At 45.6% G+C, this 17,704-nt stretch overlaps 1 protein-coding gene across 1 annotated transcript in view; it reads left to right on the forward strand.

Annotated features, from left to right (window-relative positions):
* The first annotated feature begins 2,415 nt into the window (after positions 1–2,415).
* SOS2 (SOS Ras/Rho guanine nucleotide exchange factor 2) overlaps positions 2,416–17,704 on the forward strand; it is a 52,971-nt gene continuing 37,682 nt past the window's right edge. Inside the window, exons 1-2 of the mRNA XM_036384122.2 lie at positions 2,416–2,609; positions 16,115–16,240. Of these exons, the coding sequence (XP_036240015.1) occupies positions 2,523–2,609; positions 16,115–16,240 (213 nt within the window). The 5' untranslated portion in view covers positions 2,416–2,522. The remainder of the gene's footprint in view (positions 2,610–16,114; positions 16,241–17,704) is intronic.

The raw sequence follows: 17,704 nt of genomic DNA on the forward strand, positions 1-17,704 counted from the left end.
CTTAAATCCCATCCCACTGCACCCCTTCCACCATCCCAGGCTGCTCCAAGCTCTGCCCAGCCTGGCCTTGGGCACTCACAGGGAATTCCTTCCCAATGTCCCCCCCAAACAGTGCCCAGCAGGGTCAGCCCTCAACTCTGGGAGGAGTTGTGCCACCGTTCTCCCATCCTTCTTTTCCTTTTTGCTCGCAGTTTGGGTTTGAGGAACAGGTGTAAAATAGAAATAAACAGAAAGACTATAAATACAGAAATAGATCATTTAGATATAGAGATAGAATAGATATAAATACAGAAATATTTCTTGGGAAGCCTCCAGGCTGCTCTCGTGAGGCAGAAGGGTTGAGCCAGTTTTCTGCCTCTGGATGTATCAGGCTCCTCCAGGAAATCTTACAAAGAAGAATCACAATTTTACTATCAGGAAGGTACAGTTTTCCCCCTTTGGTTTAATTTATCCAGGAAGGTACAGTTTTCCCCCTTTGGTTTAATTTATCCAGGAAGGTACAGTTTTTCCCCCTTTGCTTTAATTTATCCATTCCCTCTGTCGACAAGTCTTAAAAATGGGGAGTGGAGGGAATATAAACTGTGAGATTTGAATATTTTGCTGTCAGGAGGGAAATGAGGGGAAAATTTAGCTGGATTTGGGTGATGAGTGGGTGAAGGGAATGTTGTTCTCTGGAGCAGGGAGAAAACTGCATCCAAAAAGGGAGAGGAACTCCTTCAGGTATGGAGAGAAACTGCTGGCAGGTAGGAAAACGTCCTCCAGAGAGGGAGGAAAAGTGCCTCGAGGCTGGGATGGGAACAGCCTCAAGGCTGGGATAGAAATTGTCTCGAGGTTTTGATGGAAATTGCCTCCGGGTTTGGATGGGAACAGCCTCCAGGTTGGGAGACAAACATTCTCCAGCTGGGGAGGAAAAGAGCTCCAGGCTGTGAGAAAAATCACCTCGAGGCAGGGAGAAGAGTTCACAGAAAACAGGCTCCAAGTAAGGAGAGAAATTCCTTCCAGGTAATAAACCAGTCTCTAAATAGGGAGGAAAATGCCTCCAAATGGGGAGCAGAAGAGAATTCAGGTAAGGATGGGAATAACCCCCAGGTGGGAAGAGGCACAGGTGTGCAGGAGGCCTCCGGGAAAGGAGAGACAGGAACATCCTGCAGGCAGGGTAAAACACAGCCTGCAGGCAGGGAAATGGCACCCAGGGAGGGAGAACAGCCCCAGGAAGGGAGAGGAGCAGCCCCTGGGCAGGGAGGGGAAGAGCCTGCAGAAAAACTGATCCAGGCAGGGAAATATCCCCTAGGAAGGGAAATATCCCCTAGGAAGGGAAATATCCCCATAGGAAGGGAAATCTCCTCTTGGTAGAGAATTATCATTTGGGCGGGGAAATATCCTCTAAGTAGGGAAATATCCTCCAGGTAGGGAAAAATCATTGGGGCAAGGAAATATCATCCAGGTAGGGAAATCTCCTCTTGGCGAGGAAATACTCCCTAGGTAAGGAAATCTCCTCTGGGCAGGGAAATATCCTCTAGGTAGGGAAAATCTCCTCTGGGGAGGGAAATCTCCTTTAGGAAGGAAAATATCCTCCAGGTATCCTCCAGGTAGAGAAATGTCATTTGGGCAGGGAAATATCCTCCAGGTAAGAAAAGAAATATCCCTTTGGTAAGGAAATACCCTCTAGGTAAGGAAACATCTCCTCAGTAAGGAAATATTCCCTCAGTAAGGAAACATCCCCCAGGCAAGGAAATTTCCACCGGGCAAGGGAAACATTCCCCAGGTAAGGAAACATCCCCTAGGTAAAGAAATATCCCCTAGGTAAGGAATTATTCTCTCAGTAAGGAAATATCCCCCAGGCAGGGAAACATCCCCTTGGTAAGGAAATCTCCCCTAGTTAAGGAATTATCCCCCAGTTCAGGAGCTCTCCCTCAGTTAGGGAAATCCTCCCCAGTTCAGGAGCTCTCCCCTAGTTTAGGAAATCTCCTCTAGTTAAGGAAATCTCCCCCAGTTCAGGAAATCTCCCCCAGTTCAGGAATTATCCCCTCGGTAAGGAAATCTCTCCCAGTTCAGGAGCTCTCCCACAGTTCAGGAAATCTCCCCCAGTTCAGGAATTATCCCCTCGGTAAGGAATTATACTCCAGTTCAGGAGCTCTGTCCCAGTTTAGGAACTCTCCCCCGGTTCAGGAGCTCTCCCCAGTTCAGAGCTGTCCCCTAATTAAACAATGATCCCCTGGTTTCGGAGCCGTCCCCGGGCCGGGCAGTCCCCGCTCGGTGCCCGCAGTTCCGGGCGCGGCCCGCAGGGGGCGCGCGGGGCGGGCGGCGCAGGCGCGCAGGGCGGCGGCCGCGGGCGGCGGCGGCAGCGGGGCCGCAGCGAGCGGGGCCCGGCCCGGCCCGTCCCGACCCCCGCCCGGCGCCTCCCCGAGCCCCGAGCGGCCCCGCCGAGCCCCGAGCGGCCCCGCCGAGCCATGGCGGCCCGGCCGGGCGGGTGAGCAGCGACACCGCGGCGGCCCGGCCGGCCCCGATGCGGAGCGGCCGCCATGCAGCCGCCGCCGCAGCCCTACGAGTTCCTGGGCGAGGAGAACGGCCCGAAATGGCGCGGCCTCTTCGTGCCCGCCCTGCGCAAGGTCAGTCCCGGCGGCACCTGCTCCGAGCCGGCCCCGCGTCCCCGCGCTCCGGGCAGGGGGAGCCGCAGCCCCCGCCCTGCCCTGGGGCAGCGCCCCGAGCCCCCCGGGCTCCCTCAGCGCCGCTGCGGGCCGGGGATGCTGCGGGCGTGAGGGAGCGGGCGGGAGCTGCTGCTGCTGCTGCTGCTGCTCCGGCACCTGCGCTCGCTGAACTTCGCTCTCCGCTGTAATTGGGGCTCTCGCTTCCAGGGGTTGCTGTCCCGGTTTGGTTTGGGTTAGAGGGGATCTTAAATCTCATCCCCTTCCAACTGCCTGCCATGGCAGGGACACCTTTCACTGTCCCAGGTGCTCCAAGCCCTGTCCAGCCTGGCCTGGGACACTGCCAGGGATCCAGGGGCAGCCACAGCTGCTCTGGGCACCCTGATAGCGCTGCTGATGTGCCGGGGAATGGCATCCTTCATCCCTTCCTTCATCCCTTCCCTCATCCCTTCCTTCATCCCTTCCTTCATCCCTTCCTTCATCCCCTCCTTCATCCCCTCCTTCATCCCTTCCCTCATCCCTTCCTTCATCCCTTCCTTCATCCCCTCTTTTATCCGTTCCTTCGTCCCTTCCTTCATCCTCTCTTTCACCCCTTCCTTCACGCTTTCCTTTAGCTCTTCCTTCATCCCTTCATCTCCTCTTCTTCCCTTCCTTCATCTCTTCTTCATCCCCTCCTTCACCCCTTTCTTCTCGCCTTCCTTTATCCCTTCATCCCCTCCCCCGTGTTTCTCCTGACCCTCTCCAGGCTCTTTCCCGAGCCGGGTTCCCTCCCCGCGGTGTTCCTGACCCTCCTGTGACACCTGTGACAGCGGCCACCTGTGCTGCAGGGAGAAGCCACCCTGTGGCCCATCTGCCACTGCACAGCTGAGAGTGGGGAACCACACAGGAGGTGAATCCGTGATTTTAGGATGTGTTTGCACAGCAGGGAAGCTCCAGCCCACTCCCCTTTTCACCCCCAGCAGTGTAAAAACAGGGATAAATTGAGGCTGGAGGGAGCAGTGCCCTGCTGTGTGTCAGGTGCAAAAGTTGAGGGTTATTCCATTTTTCTGACCATCATTATCTGCTGATCTGCATCTCTGGTGCTGCCATACAAATACTTTGGGCAGTGGTGAGTTGTTTGTCTCTTTTTTCCCCAAGAATAGATGTGCTGATGCTGTTGGATAATGATTCTGTGTTATTTTTTTTAATAGAATAAAAGATTTGCATTTGGTTTTGGTGCCTAAGTGGTCTTGTGGCTGGCATAGAAACCACTAATTGCCTGTCTGAAGAATCCTGGATTTTCTGCTCTTTACCCTAAAATCTTCTGCTGATGGAAGCTGGAGAATGCCAGGCTGTTCTTTTCCTGATCTCTCTGGAGTCTGACCTGAAGCAGCCCCTTAACACCCACCAGCACCTGCCCAAACGTGAGCTGCAGCTGCAAAAGGATTCCCTTAAAATTTTAGAGGTGCTTTCATCATCCTCAAACACAAATGCAGCAAAAGTTGGTGGGTTCATGCTGCTTTACCAATTCTATTTATGCATTTGGTTTTGGTGAAAAAAGCAGCAATTTCAGCTTTCTAAAGCAGAGGAAACAGGGTTGTGATGCCAGTGAGCGGCTGTAAAAATGTGTATTTGCTTACAGCCAGGTTTTTCCTCCCTGGGAAAGTTCCTTGTGTGCAGGACCCACCCTGGAGCATGAGGCAATCGGGCTGTAATGTGAATTTCTGGTGTGAACACACAGTATCAGTGAGTCAACCCAAAATTGTATCATTGTCAGCCTGCTGGGGAAGCACTCTCAGTGTTAACACTTTCAAAAGAACTTTTAAAAACACTTTTAATAAAAACAAGCACTGGAGATCTTAAAATGGGCAGGAAATTATCCAAAATAACTATTCCATCATTTCTAGGGGAGCAGAAGAGCTGGCCCTGAATCCAGAGTGTCAAATCCTGAAATTTTCTCTTAATTTCCCAACTCATTAAACATCATCACTGCTGTTGGCAGATAGTTAAAGATCCACTTGTTGGCCAGCTGAGATGGGATTTCTCCAAGCAGGTTGCTCTGTGATGAAATCTCTAAAGAAAGTTTAGTATTTTTTTAGTTAAAGCACCTAGAATAAAGGAAACTTTTTAACTCTTAAGCTGTGTTTTTAATGTCCTGGGCATTATTTCCCATTCCTGAAAGCTTTTCCTTTAAATGAGCACTTCTTGAAGAAGAGAAACAGAAAGCAGAAAAAGAAGATAAATTCTGGTTCTCTTTGTGCATGTTAAAGTGGGAAAAAGATTGAATTCTAAAATGCCCCAAAATGTGGAGCTGGAAAAGGAGCCCATGCAGTTCACTAACAATAAAGAATATTTCTTTATTGCTTGGATTTTAAGTCCAGAACGTGCTTTGAAGAGCTCCAATCTCTTTATTATGCACTCAGCAAGTTTAAGGTAACTTCTTTTTATCAAACCACTTTTAAACTCTTGCTTTGCTTTAATTCTATGCAGTGGACACTTAAAAATGGTGAAACACATCAGTTCTTACTTTAATACATGAAAAAAAAAAGAAAAAATCTGTTTTTGAACAAAATTTCATCTGCATTTATACTCTTTAAGATGAGAAGACAGCGCCAAATTTAACCTTAGAGTGGGAGTCTCTTTAGGAAAAGCCCAAAGCTAAATGGTAAAACATCTTTAAACCAGATTTTTTATCTTTTTCTGCCCACATTCCTTAGCACTGGTACCTGGGAATCCTGTAGGTTGGGAAATTAGAAGCAGTTCCATGGATTTGCCTCTGTTGCAGCTGGGAGATGCACAAGCACATCCTTGCTCTCACCCACTTTATTTCTTTATTTTCCTCTGCTGCTGTGCTGGAAATGGAGCAGGGAGTGAGGGTAATTTGCTATAAAACCCTTTCAGAGTAAATGAATCAGAAGAAAACATTATTTTGATGCGATCACTGAGGTTTAGTGGCTTGAGCTGCTGTTTGGAGCAGGTAAATCACCCCAGACAGATCCTGATAAAGGTTTTAACCTGGCAGCTGGTTTTGGGGTTGGGTTTTTTGGTTTTGGTTTGGTTTTGGTTTTTGTTTGTTTGTTTATCGGTGTTTGGGTTGGTTTTGCTTAGCCTGGCCTTTGTTGGGGGAGATGTCAAATGGTGAAACCCTTTTCTAAAGCTGCATTTTGGGTTTGGGATCACCTTTCCTAGCACAGGTCCAGTGCCACAGCTCGTTCTTGCTGAATTCCAGATGGAACTTCCCAGAGTCAGTTATTTTACAGGTGGATACTGGGATTTCAGACCTTGTGAATTACTGAAGGGATTCCAGTCCTGTGGACATTATTTTGCAGGTGATGCTGGGATTTCAGTTCTGTGTGAGTTATTTTACAGGTTGATACTGGGATGCCAGTCCTGCATGAATTATTGAATGGGATTCCAGTCCTGTATGAATTATTTTACAGGTTGATACTGGGATTCCAGTCCTGTGGGAATTATTTTGCAGGTTAATACTGGAATTGCAGTCCTGTGTGAGTTATTTTACGGGTGATACTGGGATTCCAGTCCTGTGGGAATTATTTTGCAGGTTAATACTGGAATTGCAGTCCTGTGTGAATTATTGAATGGGATCCCAGTCCTATGGGAATTATTTTACAGGTGATACTGGGTATGAGTTATTTTAAAGGTAATACTGGGGTTTCAGTCCTCTATGAATTAATAAATGGGATCCCAGTCCTGTATGAGTTATTTTACAGGTTGATACTGGGATTCCAGTCCTGTGTGAATTATTTTGCAGGTTGATACTGGGATTTCAGCCCTGTGGGAATTATTAAATGGGATCCCAGTCCTATGGGAATTATTTTACAGGTGATACTGGGATCCCAGTCCTGTATGAGTTATTTTAAAGGTGATACTGGGATTTCAGTCCTCTATGAATTATTTTACAGGTTCATATTGGGATTCCAGTCCTGTATGAATTATTTTCATAAAATAGGTTGAGACTGGGATTCCAGTCCTGGATGAATTATTGAATGGGATTCCAGTCCTATGGGAATAATTTTGCAGGTTGATACTGGGATTTCAGTCCTGTTTCAGTTACTGAATGGGATCCCAGTCCTGTATGAATTATTTTGCAGGTTGATACTGGGATCCCAGTCCTGTTTCAGTTACTGAATGGGATCCCAGTCCTGTATGAATTATTTTGCAGGTTGATACTGGGATCCCAGTCCTGTTTCAGTTACTGAATGGGATTCCAGTCCTGGGGGATTTCAGAGGCAGCAGCTGAGTGTGTCACTCCCTCCAGCCCACAGGAGGTCCCAGTTTAATATCCTGTATGTCAGCTGCACAAAAGGTTTTTGGGAATTGTAGTTGAGGAATTCACTTGTACCAAATACCTTCCACTGGTACCTGGAATCAATTTCTATTCCTTTTATTTTCTTTTCCTGATCTCTCTGGAATCTGACCTAAAGCAGCCCCTAAACACCAACCAGCATCTGCCCAAACATGAGGTGCAGTTGCAAAAAGATTCCATTGGAAGAGATTTTTAAAATAAACCCCATAGGGGACCCCATAGAATTAGAGTGATAATTTGAAAATAGTGAGGAATGTGAGGAATGTATAGAGATGGATTTATTCACCTTAAAATATTCTTGTGTGTCCTGAGCTTACATTTTACAAGGGCTGGAGGGACAGGAGCCAGGGAATGGCTCCCAGTGCCAGAGGGCAGGGATGGGTGGGAGATTGGGAATTGGGAATTCCTGGCTGGGCTGGAATTGCCAGAGCAGCTGTGGCTGCCCCTGGATCCCTGGCAGTGCCCAAGGCCAGGCTGGACACTGGGACACCCTGGGACAGTGGGAGGTGTCCCTGCCATGGCAGGGCTGGCTCTGGGTGGGTTTAAATCCAACCCAAAGCATTCCAGGATTCCATAATTAGGATTTGTGTCCCCTGGCAGATTCAGAATGTATTTCTGTCAACAAGAGCTGTGTGTTCAGCTGCTTTGCTCTTTGATTTTTCTAAATAAATTTCAGGAGCATCTCCCAGGGATTCTTGTTTTGGGTTTTCTCTGTGATCCACACACAGTTAAACCCCACAGCTCTGCAGGCACCACATGTTGGGATAATCCTGGCTCTGGGCACTATTTGCACTTTCTGAAACAATTCCACCATTGCTCTGGACCACTCATCAAATTTCTAGAGCATGACTAAAGGGTTTATTCTTAGCAAACGTCGCATAGACAGATATAAAGGACCATTTTGAGGACTTTTTTTTGAGTTTACATTAGTTCAGTGCTTCTGTATTTTTAAACATGTGGGAGTTTCTCTGTTGTGATGTGTGAGGTTGGGGCTGAGGTCAGGAGGTGCAGGGGTGTCCAGCTTTATTCCATGCATGTTTTCCATGCCAGGATCAGGCTCCCCTTGGATTAGAATTATTTAATGTATTTTAGCCTCATTATAATGGATTCTTATTTAAAGCATTTTAATTTCATTAGCATCTATTGTTATTTAATGCATTATCATTCCAACAGGAAAGGTGCTTGTTAAAAGAAATAGTTTACATTTGGGTTTGAAATCTCTCAGGTGATTTAGCTTCTCATAAATACATTTCTTTGAGCTCAGAAGCCTGGACCTTTGCAGACCTGCAGTTGCTCCAAATATGAATTTGAGTGCCCTGGGCTAGTGGAAGGTGTCCCTGCCCATGGCAGGGATTTGGAATTTGATGGGTTTAAAGATCCATTCCAACCCAAACCAGTCTGGGATTCTGTGGATGCCTCAGCCTGGAAGCAAAGGGGGCTGCTCCTTTTATTTCAATCTTATTCTTTTCATGCTTTTTTTCTCATTGTAACCAAGTTCCTGACACAGGAATGTGTGGCTGGCAAGCAGTGGCAGCAGAGTTGTGAGCTGAAGGTGGATTTTAGCTCCCAGGTGTTCAGTAGGAGCGCTGGGGTTTCATTTGGCAGCTCCAACAGAATAAAACACTTCCCACCTGTGTTGTTCAATGGGAATTAGTGTTTGCCTTGGCTTGGGGAGCAGGCACAGGGATTAGAAACCACCAGAGCCCTTGGCTGCTGTGATTCACCTCCCTGTGGCGCCTTTGGGCTCCGGTCCCAATCCCAACCCCAATTCTGTGTGGTTTTCCCATCCTCTCATCCCCTCACCTCCTGCAGTGTCTCCTGCCCACCTCCTGCTGCTCCCCCTGCTCTCAGATGTGTCTCTGCACAGTGCAGCCCTTATCTAATCAGTTCAGAGGAGCTGTGCACTCTGGGATTTGCTTTCCTAATGACCTCACTGATTGCCTCTGTGCCAGCCTTTCCCATCAGTGCTTCCTGAGGTTACTCATGTGGAAAACCTGATTTTCCTGCACCCATGGCTCTGCTGGTGTTCACAGGGGTCCCAGGACGAGGGAGGAGATGAGGATCTGACTCCATGTTACAGAAGGCTGATTTATTATTTTATGATATATATTATATTAAAAGTATATGATATATTAAAACTATACTAAATAGTTTCAATAGAAGAAAGAATAACAATAGAATAGAATAAAGTTAATAGAATAGAAGAAAAGATTTCATCAGAAGGCTTGAAAGGAAGGGAAGCAATGATAATAAAATCTTGTGACTGACCAAGAGTCTGAGCCAGCTGGCTGTGATTGGCCATTAATTAGAAACAACCACCATTAGAGACCAATCCCAGATGCCCCTGTTGCATTCCACAGCAGCAGATAAATATTTTGTTATTTGGTTACATTTTGTTCCTGAGGCCTCTCAGCTTCTCAGGATTAAAAAATCCTAAGGAAAGGATTTTTCAGAAAATGTGTCTGTGACACACAGCCCCGCTCTCCTAATTTTTAATGTCACCTCAGTGACCACTTGGGGCATGGGGAAACCACTCTGAGGCCTTCACTGTCTCCAGATTATAGGAATTGTTCCCTGGCAGGGTGGGCAGGCCCTGGCACAGGTGCCCAGAGCAGCTGGGGCTGCCCCTGGACCCCTGCAGTGTCCCAGGGATGGGGTTTGGAGCAGCCTGGGGTGTGTCAGGTGTCCCTGCCGTGGCACAGGGCTGGAACGAGATGGGATTTGAGCTCCTTTCCAGCCCAGCCATCCTGGGACTCAGCGTGCAGGTTGGAATAATTCAGCGTGCCTCACTGAGCCGTGCTCCTTGGGAAGGGTGGGCTGTAAAAACTGGGGACCCTGAGTGCTGAATTGAGAGCCCAGAGCAGCTCTGAGCTCCCTGTGGAGAGTTCTGGGAGAACTGGGAGTGTCAGGCTTTGCTGGAATCTGAAATACAGGGAAATCTCAGAACTCGGGGGCTCTGAGCTAAAGATCAGAATTAAACCCAGGATTTGATCTGAGACCTTGGGAAAGGCTCCCAAACTGAGGTGCCAGAGGTGAGAATGTGGATTTCTAATTTAAAGCAGAGACACATTAGGTTCAGTGGAAGAAAGTTTCAAGTTTAGAGTTCAAGATATAAAAATAAAAGTAGTTCCAGAGGTGAACAAGGAGTTTAGAATGCAGCACTGTGGGTTTGTGTGCCATAACATGAGTGGCTAAGGAAGCTCACACTGTAGCAGGGGTCCATAGGGTGAAATATTTAAGGATTGGGTGAAAACCATAAATATCCTTGTTGGTGGTGTTTTATTATCAATAAATCCTTAAAAAGTCTTGTACCTGGGGGTCTTGTGACCTTCTGAGCCATGCAGTGAAGATGTGAGCCCAACTCACCCTTCCTGTACAAGATAGGAAAATAAATCACAGAATCTAAAATCTCAGAGGTCCCATCTCTGAGTCATTCCAAACTCCTTCAGAAATGCCCCCAAGTGTTAATTCAGATGAGGGCACAGCCACCTCGTGGTGTTTCCCTCCCCTGTCACAGCCAGAGGCTGTGCTGGGCTCCCTCAGGCTTTATCTCAATTTCAGCAAAGCATTTTATGGATGGATCAAATCCAAACACTTCATTCTCCATCAGGTTTGAAGATTAAAATGTGTATATATGTATATATATATATATATAGCTTGTGGATGTGTGAACAAACCCACTTTTAGTTTCTCCTTGACTCTGTATAAAAGAAAACAACAATTAATTGGAGAAAGAAGAATTTGTGTGTATCTGTGTCACTGTTAATGGTTTTTTCCTGTGGGTACCAATTCCAGGAGATTTTAGGACAGTCTTTGATGTAGTTTCAGAGTCAGATCCTGTCTGTCCCCCCCATCATTCCTGCTTTAATTCACCCTCCCCTCAGCTAGAATATACAGTGGGAGAAGATTCTAGAAATAGCTAAAGATGGGGAAAAAATCACATTTACACCAAAGTGGTGGAGTAAGATGATTTCTTTAATGCCCCTGTTCAGTCAGTTGAGGGATAATTTTATTTTGCTAAGCATGCTTCAGTAAAAAAGCCAAATGCTGCATGTAGATAGAAATTCTCTTTTATTAAGGAACTGCTTCATGCTGTTCCTCTCTCAGCATGCTTTAATCTGACTTAAGAAAGACAGGCCAGCCAGAAATTGCTGTGCTGGAAATAAAAAAAAAGAAATCAGTGTGGTTATTTAAAAAAGTTGACAGTGCATTTTTATTGGGGATTTCTCTTCAAGTATGTAAATCTTTGTGGTTCTTTCTAAAGAATAATGCTTGAAAATTGGGAATATCAGTGCTGTCCCCTTTCAATGAATAATGGAGCTTTTAAGTTGCTCCATTTGGTTCCCTTCTTCCTCTGGAGCATCATCCAGAGGAGGGATTAAAAATGCCTTTGGAGCAGATGTTTTGTGTTTCTTGTGGTCAGAGTTATCTTTAGGAGAGAAAAGATAAGAAGGAATTAAAACACTGATTAAAAAAAAAAATAATAATTTTTTTTTAAAGTTTAAATGAGATACTTCTTGTTCTGAAATCTCAGGTAATGCTGGAATTCCATTTTCTGAAAATGCAGTTTTGAATATGAGTAGAAAACTGGGATATTTTTACCAAATATTTCAGGACTATGAATCCACGTTTTCATGGTGGAATGTGCTGCCTGCAGACTCAATGTGCACATCATGGATTTGGGCATTTTCTGTTCTTGGGAGTTTTTTAAATGAAAAATCTCTTGTTTTGCTCAAGTGCTCTCTGTAGAACAGCTGGAGCTTTCTGGATGTGTTTTCAGTATCAAAATAATCTATTAAGTAAAAATATATTTAGGTGTTGTAGCCCAGCTGTTGGTTTGTCTCAGAAAAGGCTAAAAAGAATTTCCATGCAGGTCTCTAATTTTCTCTATTTTTGTCATTTCAAATGAAACCCTTTGATAATTTCTTTTATACTCTGGACTTCTGGATTTCCTCAAGTCTGAGATCCAGAATTCCTGTGAATTCAAAATCCTGAATTCAATCTTGAATTCAAAATTAACCCTGCCATTACATTGGTAAACAACAACAAAAAAAAGAAAATAAAAGAAATAAGATCAGGTTTTTTTCCAGTTTTAATACCATTTATCTCCATGAAAAATTTTCCTCCTCATCTTTTCTCAACAGAGTCTTTCCTCTGAGGATTAATAACCTCTCACTGAGGAGGAATTTTGAGGAGAAGCTTTTGAGGATTTTCATCAAAGGCACATTGGAAGGGTTGGAAGAACAGGGAAAAACTAAGGAGCAAGAGAAGGAGCAGTTTAGGAATTTCAATGTAAAATAAAATGATGTCCCCCAGAAAGGAGTTAAGGCCAAGTTGAAATGCCACCCTTGCCCCTGTTATTTAATCTCTTTTCATTGGAACAACTTGGACTAAACCTGTGTAAATAAATGACACTAAAAATTAGTGAGTTCTGCCAATCCTAATCTCTCTTTAATGACTCAGACACTGCTGTTTCATAGATAAAATAGGTTAAAAATCTGCTTTCTGTGCTCCCTTCTGCTCAGCTTCTTGCAGCAGAGCTCTGGCTCGTCAGTGCAGCCCCTGTGGGTTTTAAAGGGTATTTTTGACCCTTAAAAGCAATCATTAGCAGGCAAGTTTCAGCCTGGGTAGCTGTGGTGTGTTTATTCCATGCCAGCTGATGTAGCTGTGCTCAGATAGTTCAGTGTGAAGCAGAGGTCACTGAATGTCCCTTCTGTGAGCACCATCCCCAGCAGCTCCTCCTGCTTTTCTCCATACCCTGAGTGTTGATCAGTCTCTCCCTGCCTTTCCAGTCCTCTCAGTCAGGATTTGGGGAGTTCTCTAAAGAATAAATGTTCTCTCCTTGATCCAGTGGCATCTCATTGCATCAGCTGGTGCACAGCTTTTATTACAGCATTTTTGTATTGCTCTGAAAAACACTTGTCTTGAAATGAAATTGGTTTTTTCTTCTCAGCATTTATGTCAAAATGACTCCTCTGAAAGGCAGGGAGTGCAGAAGCACCTCTGGGAGCTTTCAGGATGCTGCAGACTCATTTCAAGAGGCAGCTGAGCTTCCCAACCCTCTGGGGAGAGTTATCTCAACCAGGAGATGTTGGGCTTTGTTCTTGGTTTTGCTCCTTTTGAAGGAAAATTAACTCCAGGACTTAGAGAGAGCCACAGAGGTGATTTGGGGGATGGAACAGCAATGGGGGAAGGCTGGGAGAGCTGGGAATGTTCATCCTGGAGAGGAGAAGGCTCCAGGGAGAGCTCAGAGCCCCTGGCAGGGCCTGAAGGGGCTCCAGGAGAGCTGGAGAGGGACTGGGGACAAGGGATGGAGGGACAGGAGCCAGGGAATGGCTCCCAGTGCCAGAGGGCAGGGATGGGTGGGAGATTGGGAATTGGGAATTCCTGGCTGGGCTGGAATTGCCAGAGCAGCTGGGGCTGCCCCTGGATCCCTGGCAGTGCCCAAGGCCAGGCTGGACACTGGGGCACCCTGGGACAGGGGGAGGTGTCCCTGCCATGGCAGGGGTGGGATGGGATGGTGGTAAAGGTCCCTTCTAACCCAGGATCCCATGGTTTTGTTCCTAAAGTGAAGCTGAGATTCCCTGTCACTGTGGAAGGGGGGCTCTGTGCTCCTCTGCTGCTCCTCAGCCTTGCTGCACATCCATGTGCTCCCAGGGAGGTTTAGGGGTTGTGCTGTTGGGGAAAGTTTGTGCCACGAGCTGCTCACACCTGGGGACTGAAGTCAGGTCCAAATAAAATCATTTTTTGTGCGGTGAGGTCTGAAATGAGCGACTGGAGGGAGGAGAACGCTGCAGCCTGAGCGGGGAATGGCAGTTCCCATCTTCTCCTGATCCTCCTGCTCTCCTGCCTGTCGCTGTTCTCGGCAGTTCTCTGGAGCACCATGAAGGGTTCACTGCAGGGACACAGAATTTCATTTGATTTCCCTGCTGGGCCCTGCTCTTGCTGCAGTGCTGCTCTCTGGGACACGTGGCAGGACCTGAACCCAGCACTTCCTGGTTGGCCATTGTTTTGTGAATTAAACTCTCATGTTCAGGAAGAACACAAAATGCCCTGGCTATTGTTGAAAACCTGCTGTCTCAAGGAGGAGTTTTCAAGGAGTGGCTTTGGTTTTCTTGAGGATTTTTTTCTTTCTTTCAGGATCTTGTGTCAGCTGGGAATCAGTTGTGTAAAGCAGAGATTCATGTTTGAGGCACAGAAGGCAAAATTAGGTTTACAGGGCTATAAAATAACTTCATAACAAGACTGGGCAGCTGGATTCAAGCTCACAGAGGGCAGGGTTAGATGGGAAATTGGGAATTCTTGGCTGGGGAGCCCTGGAATAGAATTCCCAGAGCAGCTGTGGCTGCCCCTGGATCCCTGGCAGTGCCCAAGGCCAGGCTGGGCAGGGCTTGGAGCAGCCTGGGACAGTGGGAGGTGTCCCTGCCATGGCAGGAGAGGAACAGGATGATCCTGAAGGTCCTTTCAAGCCCAGACCATCCTGGGATCCTCCTTAATTTGGAGGAAGCCCTCAGAGCCCCCCAGTTTTTGGGACCTACTCCCTGGGCTTGGGAAGGGGCTGTGCCTTTATTTCAGAGCATCAGAATTCAGCCCAAAGATGTTTCTGTCCTGCCCACCCCGTTTGTCCTGTGAATACCAAGGTGAGGCTGTCACAGGAGTTTTTGGAGGTGATTTACATGGGATTTGTATGGGGAGAGGAGGGAATTCCCCTGGGTTGTCTTCCTCAAAAATTTTTGGCCATAGTTTGAGATCTAGTGAGCACTTTCCTGCCTGAGAGGCTGCCAGGGAAAATTGAGTATGGAGACCAACCCCTGAGTGCTTTTTGTTTTTTCTTTTTAAGGTGGGATGGGGGGGATTGTCTGAGGGGATTTTTAGTAGCAAAATAGCTCTGCTGGCCCAGGATGAGTTCATTGTAGCCTTCCTCCACCTGCACATGCTGAGGTTGCCTGGTTTGTGTGTTCTGATCTGGTTTAGCCTGGGAAACCAAAGCTGGGATTCATCTCCATGAGCTGAGATGGAAGGAATTATCCTGCTTTGCCTGGAGAGAGCTGGGGAGCAGCTTTTCCTTGCTCTTCCCTGGTGGGTCTGGGCTGCTCTGTGTTCAGGGTGAGCTGCTGCAGGCAGTGACCCCATCATTCCTTTATTCGTCAGGTTTTTAGGGTTGGTAACCTCAGTGCAGTTACTCAGCCAGGCCATGGGTAACCCACAGGTACCCACAGGGGTGGTTTCACTGCAGTGCTGGCAGAAACCTGCCTTGCCTTGACACTCCTCCCCACCATCACGGCAAAACACGGAGCTTGGAATTCCACAGAGGGGCCAGCCTGGCAGGAATAGGAATGACCACCTTAACTCCAGAGGAAAACTTGGAGAAATATGAAAAGTGTGTGAATTTGCAGCACTGCAATCCACAGCTATCCTGCTTTTGCTGGGATTCGTTTTTAGGCCCAGCTTTCCATGAAAAAAATCCTAATTTGTGGTATTTGCTGGGTCCTCAGGACGAAGGAGGAAATGATGAATCTGACTCCATGTTCTTAGAAGGCTAATTTATTATTGTATGATATATGGTATATGGTATTATATTACATTACATCATATTACATATTATGTTACATTACATTATATTACATATTATATTACATATTATATTATATACTTATAATATTATATAATAATATATAATATATAATAGAATAATATATTATAATAATATATAATATATAATATTATATATATTATAATATTATATAATGTACATATTATATTATATTATATTTATTATATTTATTATATTTATTATATTATATTTATTATATTTATTATATTATATTGGAATACTATACTAAAGAATAGAAAAAGGATACAGACAGAAGGCTACAAAAAATTATAATGAAAACTCCTGACTCCTTCCAGAGTCCCAACACAGCCTGCCTATGATTGGTCATTAAGTTAAAACAATTCACATGAAACCAATCAAACAATGATACCTGTGGGTAAACAATGTCCAACCACATTCCAAAGCAGCAAACACAGGAGAAGCAAATGAGATGATATTGTTTTCTTTTTTCTCTGAGGCTTCTCAGCTTCCCAGGAGAGGAACCCTGTGCAAAGAGGATTTTTCAGACAATGTGCTGGTGACACTGATTCTCTGACTTGCTTTGGCCAGGTGCAGCAGCAGGTTCACCCCAACCTGTCAGCAAAGGAGGATTCCCTGTACTACATTGAGGAGCTGATCCTGCAGCTGCTGAACAAACTGTGCATTGCTCAGCCACGCACTGTGCAGGACGTGGAGGTAGGACTGGGGCTCAGAAACCAGGCTTGGCCTCTGGAATTGCTGAAATTATTTGGGATATTTTGGGCAACGCAGGCTGCAAGCCCAGAGTGTTGAATTTGCAGGGTGCAAGCCCAGGATGAAGGAGGAGATGATGAATCTGACTCCATGTTCTTAGAAGGCTAATTTATTATTTTATGATATTATATTGCATTAAAGAATGCTCTACTAAACTATTCTAAAGAATAGAGAAAGGATACAGACAGAAGGCTTAACAAGAATGATAATGAAAACTCCTGACTCTCTCTTCTGGAGTCCCAACACAGCTGACTGTGATTGGCCATTAAGTAAAACCAATTCACATGAAACCAATCAAACAATGACCAGTTGGTAAACAATCTCCAAACCACACTCCAAAGCAGCAAACACAGGAGAAGCCATCAGATAATTCTTGTTTTCATTCTTCTCTGAGGCTTCTCAGCTTCCCAGGAGAGAAATCCTGGGGAAGAGATTTTTCAGAAAATGTGCCAGTGACACCCAGAGCTTCCTGACTTGACTTTGTGGCTGCCCCTGGATCCCTGGCAGTGCCCAAGGCCAGGCTGGATGGGTTTGGAGCAGCCTGGGATAGTGGAGGGTGGCCCATGGCAGGGATTGGAACTGGATGAGCTTTAATGTCCCTTCCAGCCCAAACTGCTCTGGGATTCTCTGATTCTATTTAGATTATAAAAGCAAATTTAACTGGAAAGTCATTATTTACCCAGTGCTTCAGGATGGAAATTGTGGGAATTTTTCCTTATTGAGTTTGGGGAATTGAAAATCTACAATTAGAATTTGGGAAGGAAGCTGCCAATTCCTGCTCCATTCCCTGCCCAGGAGCTGCTTTAGCTGCACCTGTGGTTTGGAGGATCTGAGCTTGGAGCTGCTGTGATTTCCTCCTGTAAATGCAAAATGCTTCCAAGGATTTCCTGCTGTCGAATGCACCATGGATTTAAGAATTTTTCCTACTTTTTTGATGTCAATATGCAAGAAAAAAATTTAAATATTTCAATGAAAGGTTACTGTTGTCATGTCTGGGTTGTGCAGCTGAGGGAGTAGAGTTGGATGTTCCTGAGACTTTATTGGGCTCACTGAGGCCCTTGTATTATTGCAGCTGTCAGCTTTTGTGCCATCATTCCAAAATGAGGGTTTCATGGAGTCTGGAGGGAGAAAATGCTTCCATGTGGCTGTGCCCCAATAGAGCTTTGTGGAGCATTAATTTGACATCAATCTGTAGGTCCAGGATTTTCAGCCTCATCCAAAATGATCTCTTTGTATGGGATTCTCTACATGGAAATTAAAAGAATTATATATATATATATAAAAATTCTATGTGTGTTACAATTATTATATGTATTAATATAAATTATGTATGTGTGTCATGGAAATGAAAGAAAATTTTATATATAGCTAAATGTATATAATTGTATATTTGAATATATATGTATG

The sequence above is a fragment of the Molothrus ater genome, chromosome 6 (genome assembly GCF_012460135.2).
Source record: "Molothrus ater isolate BHLD 08-10-18 breed brown headed cowbird chromosome 6, BPBGC_Mater_1.1, whole genome shotgun sequence".
Classification (NCBI taxonomy): domain Eukaryota; kingdom Metazoa; phylum Chordata; class Aves; order Passeriformes; family Icteridae; genus Molothrus; species Molothrus ater.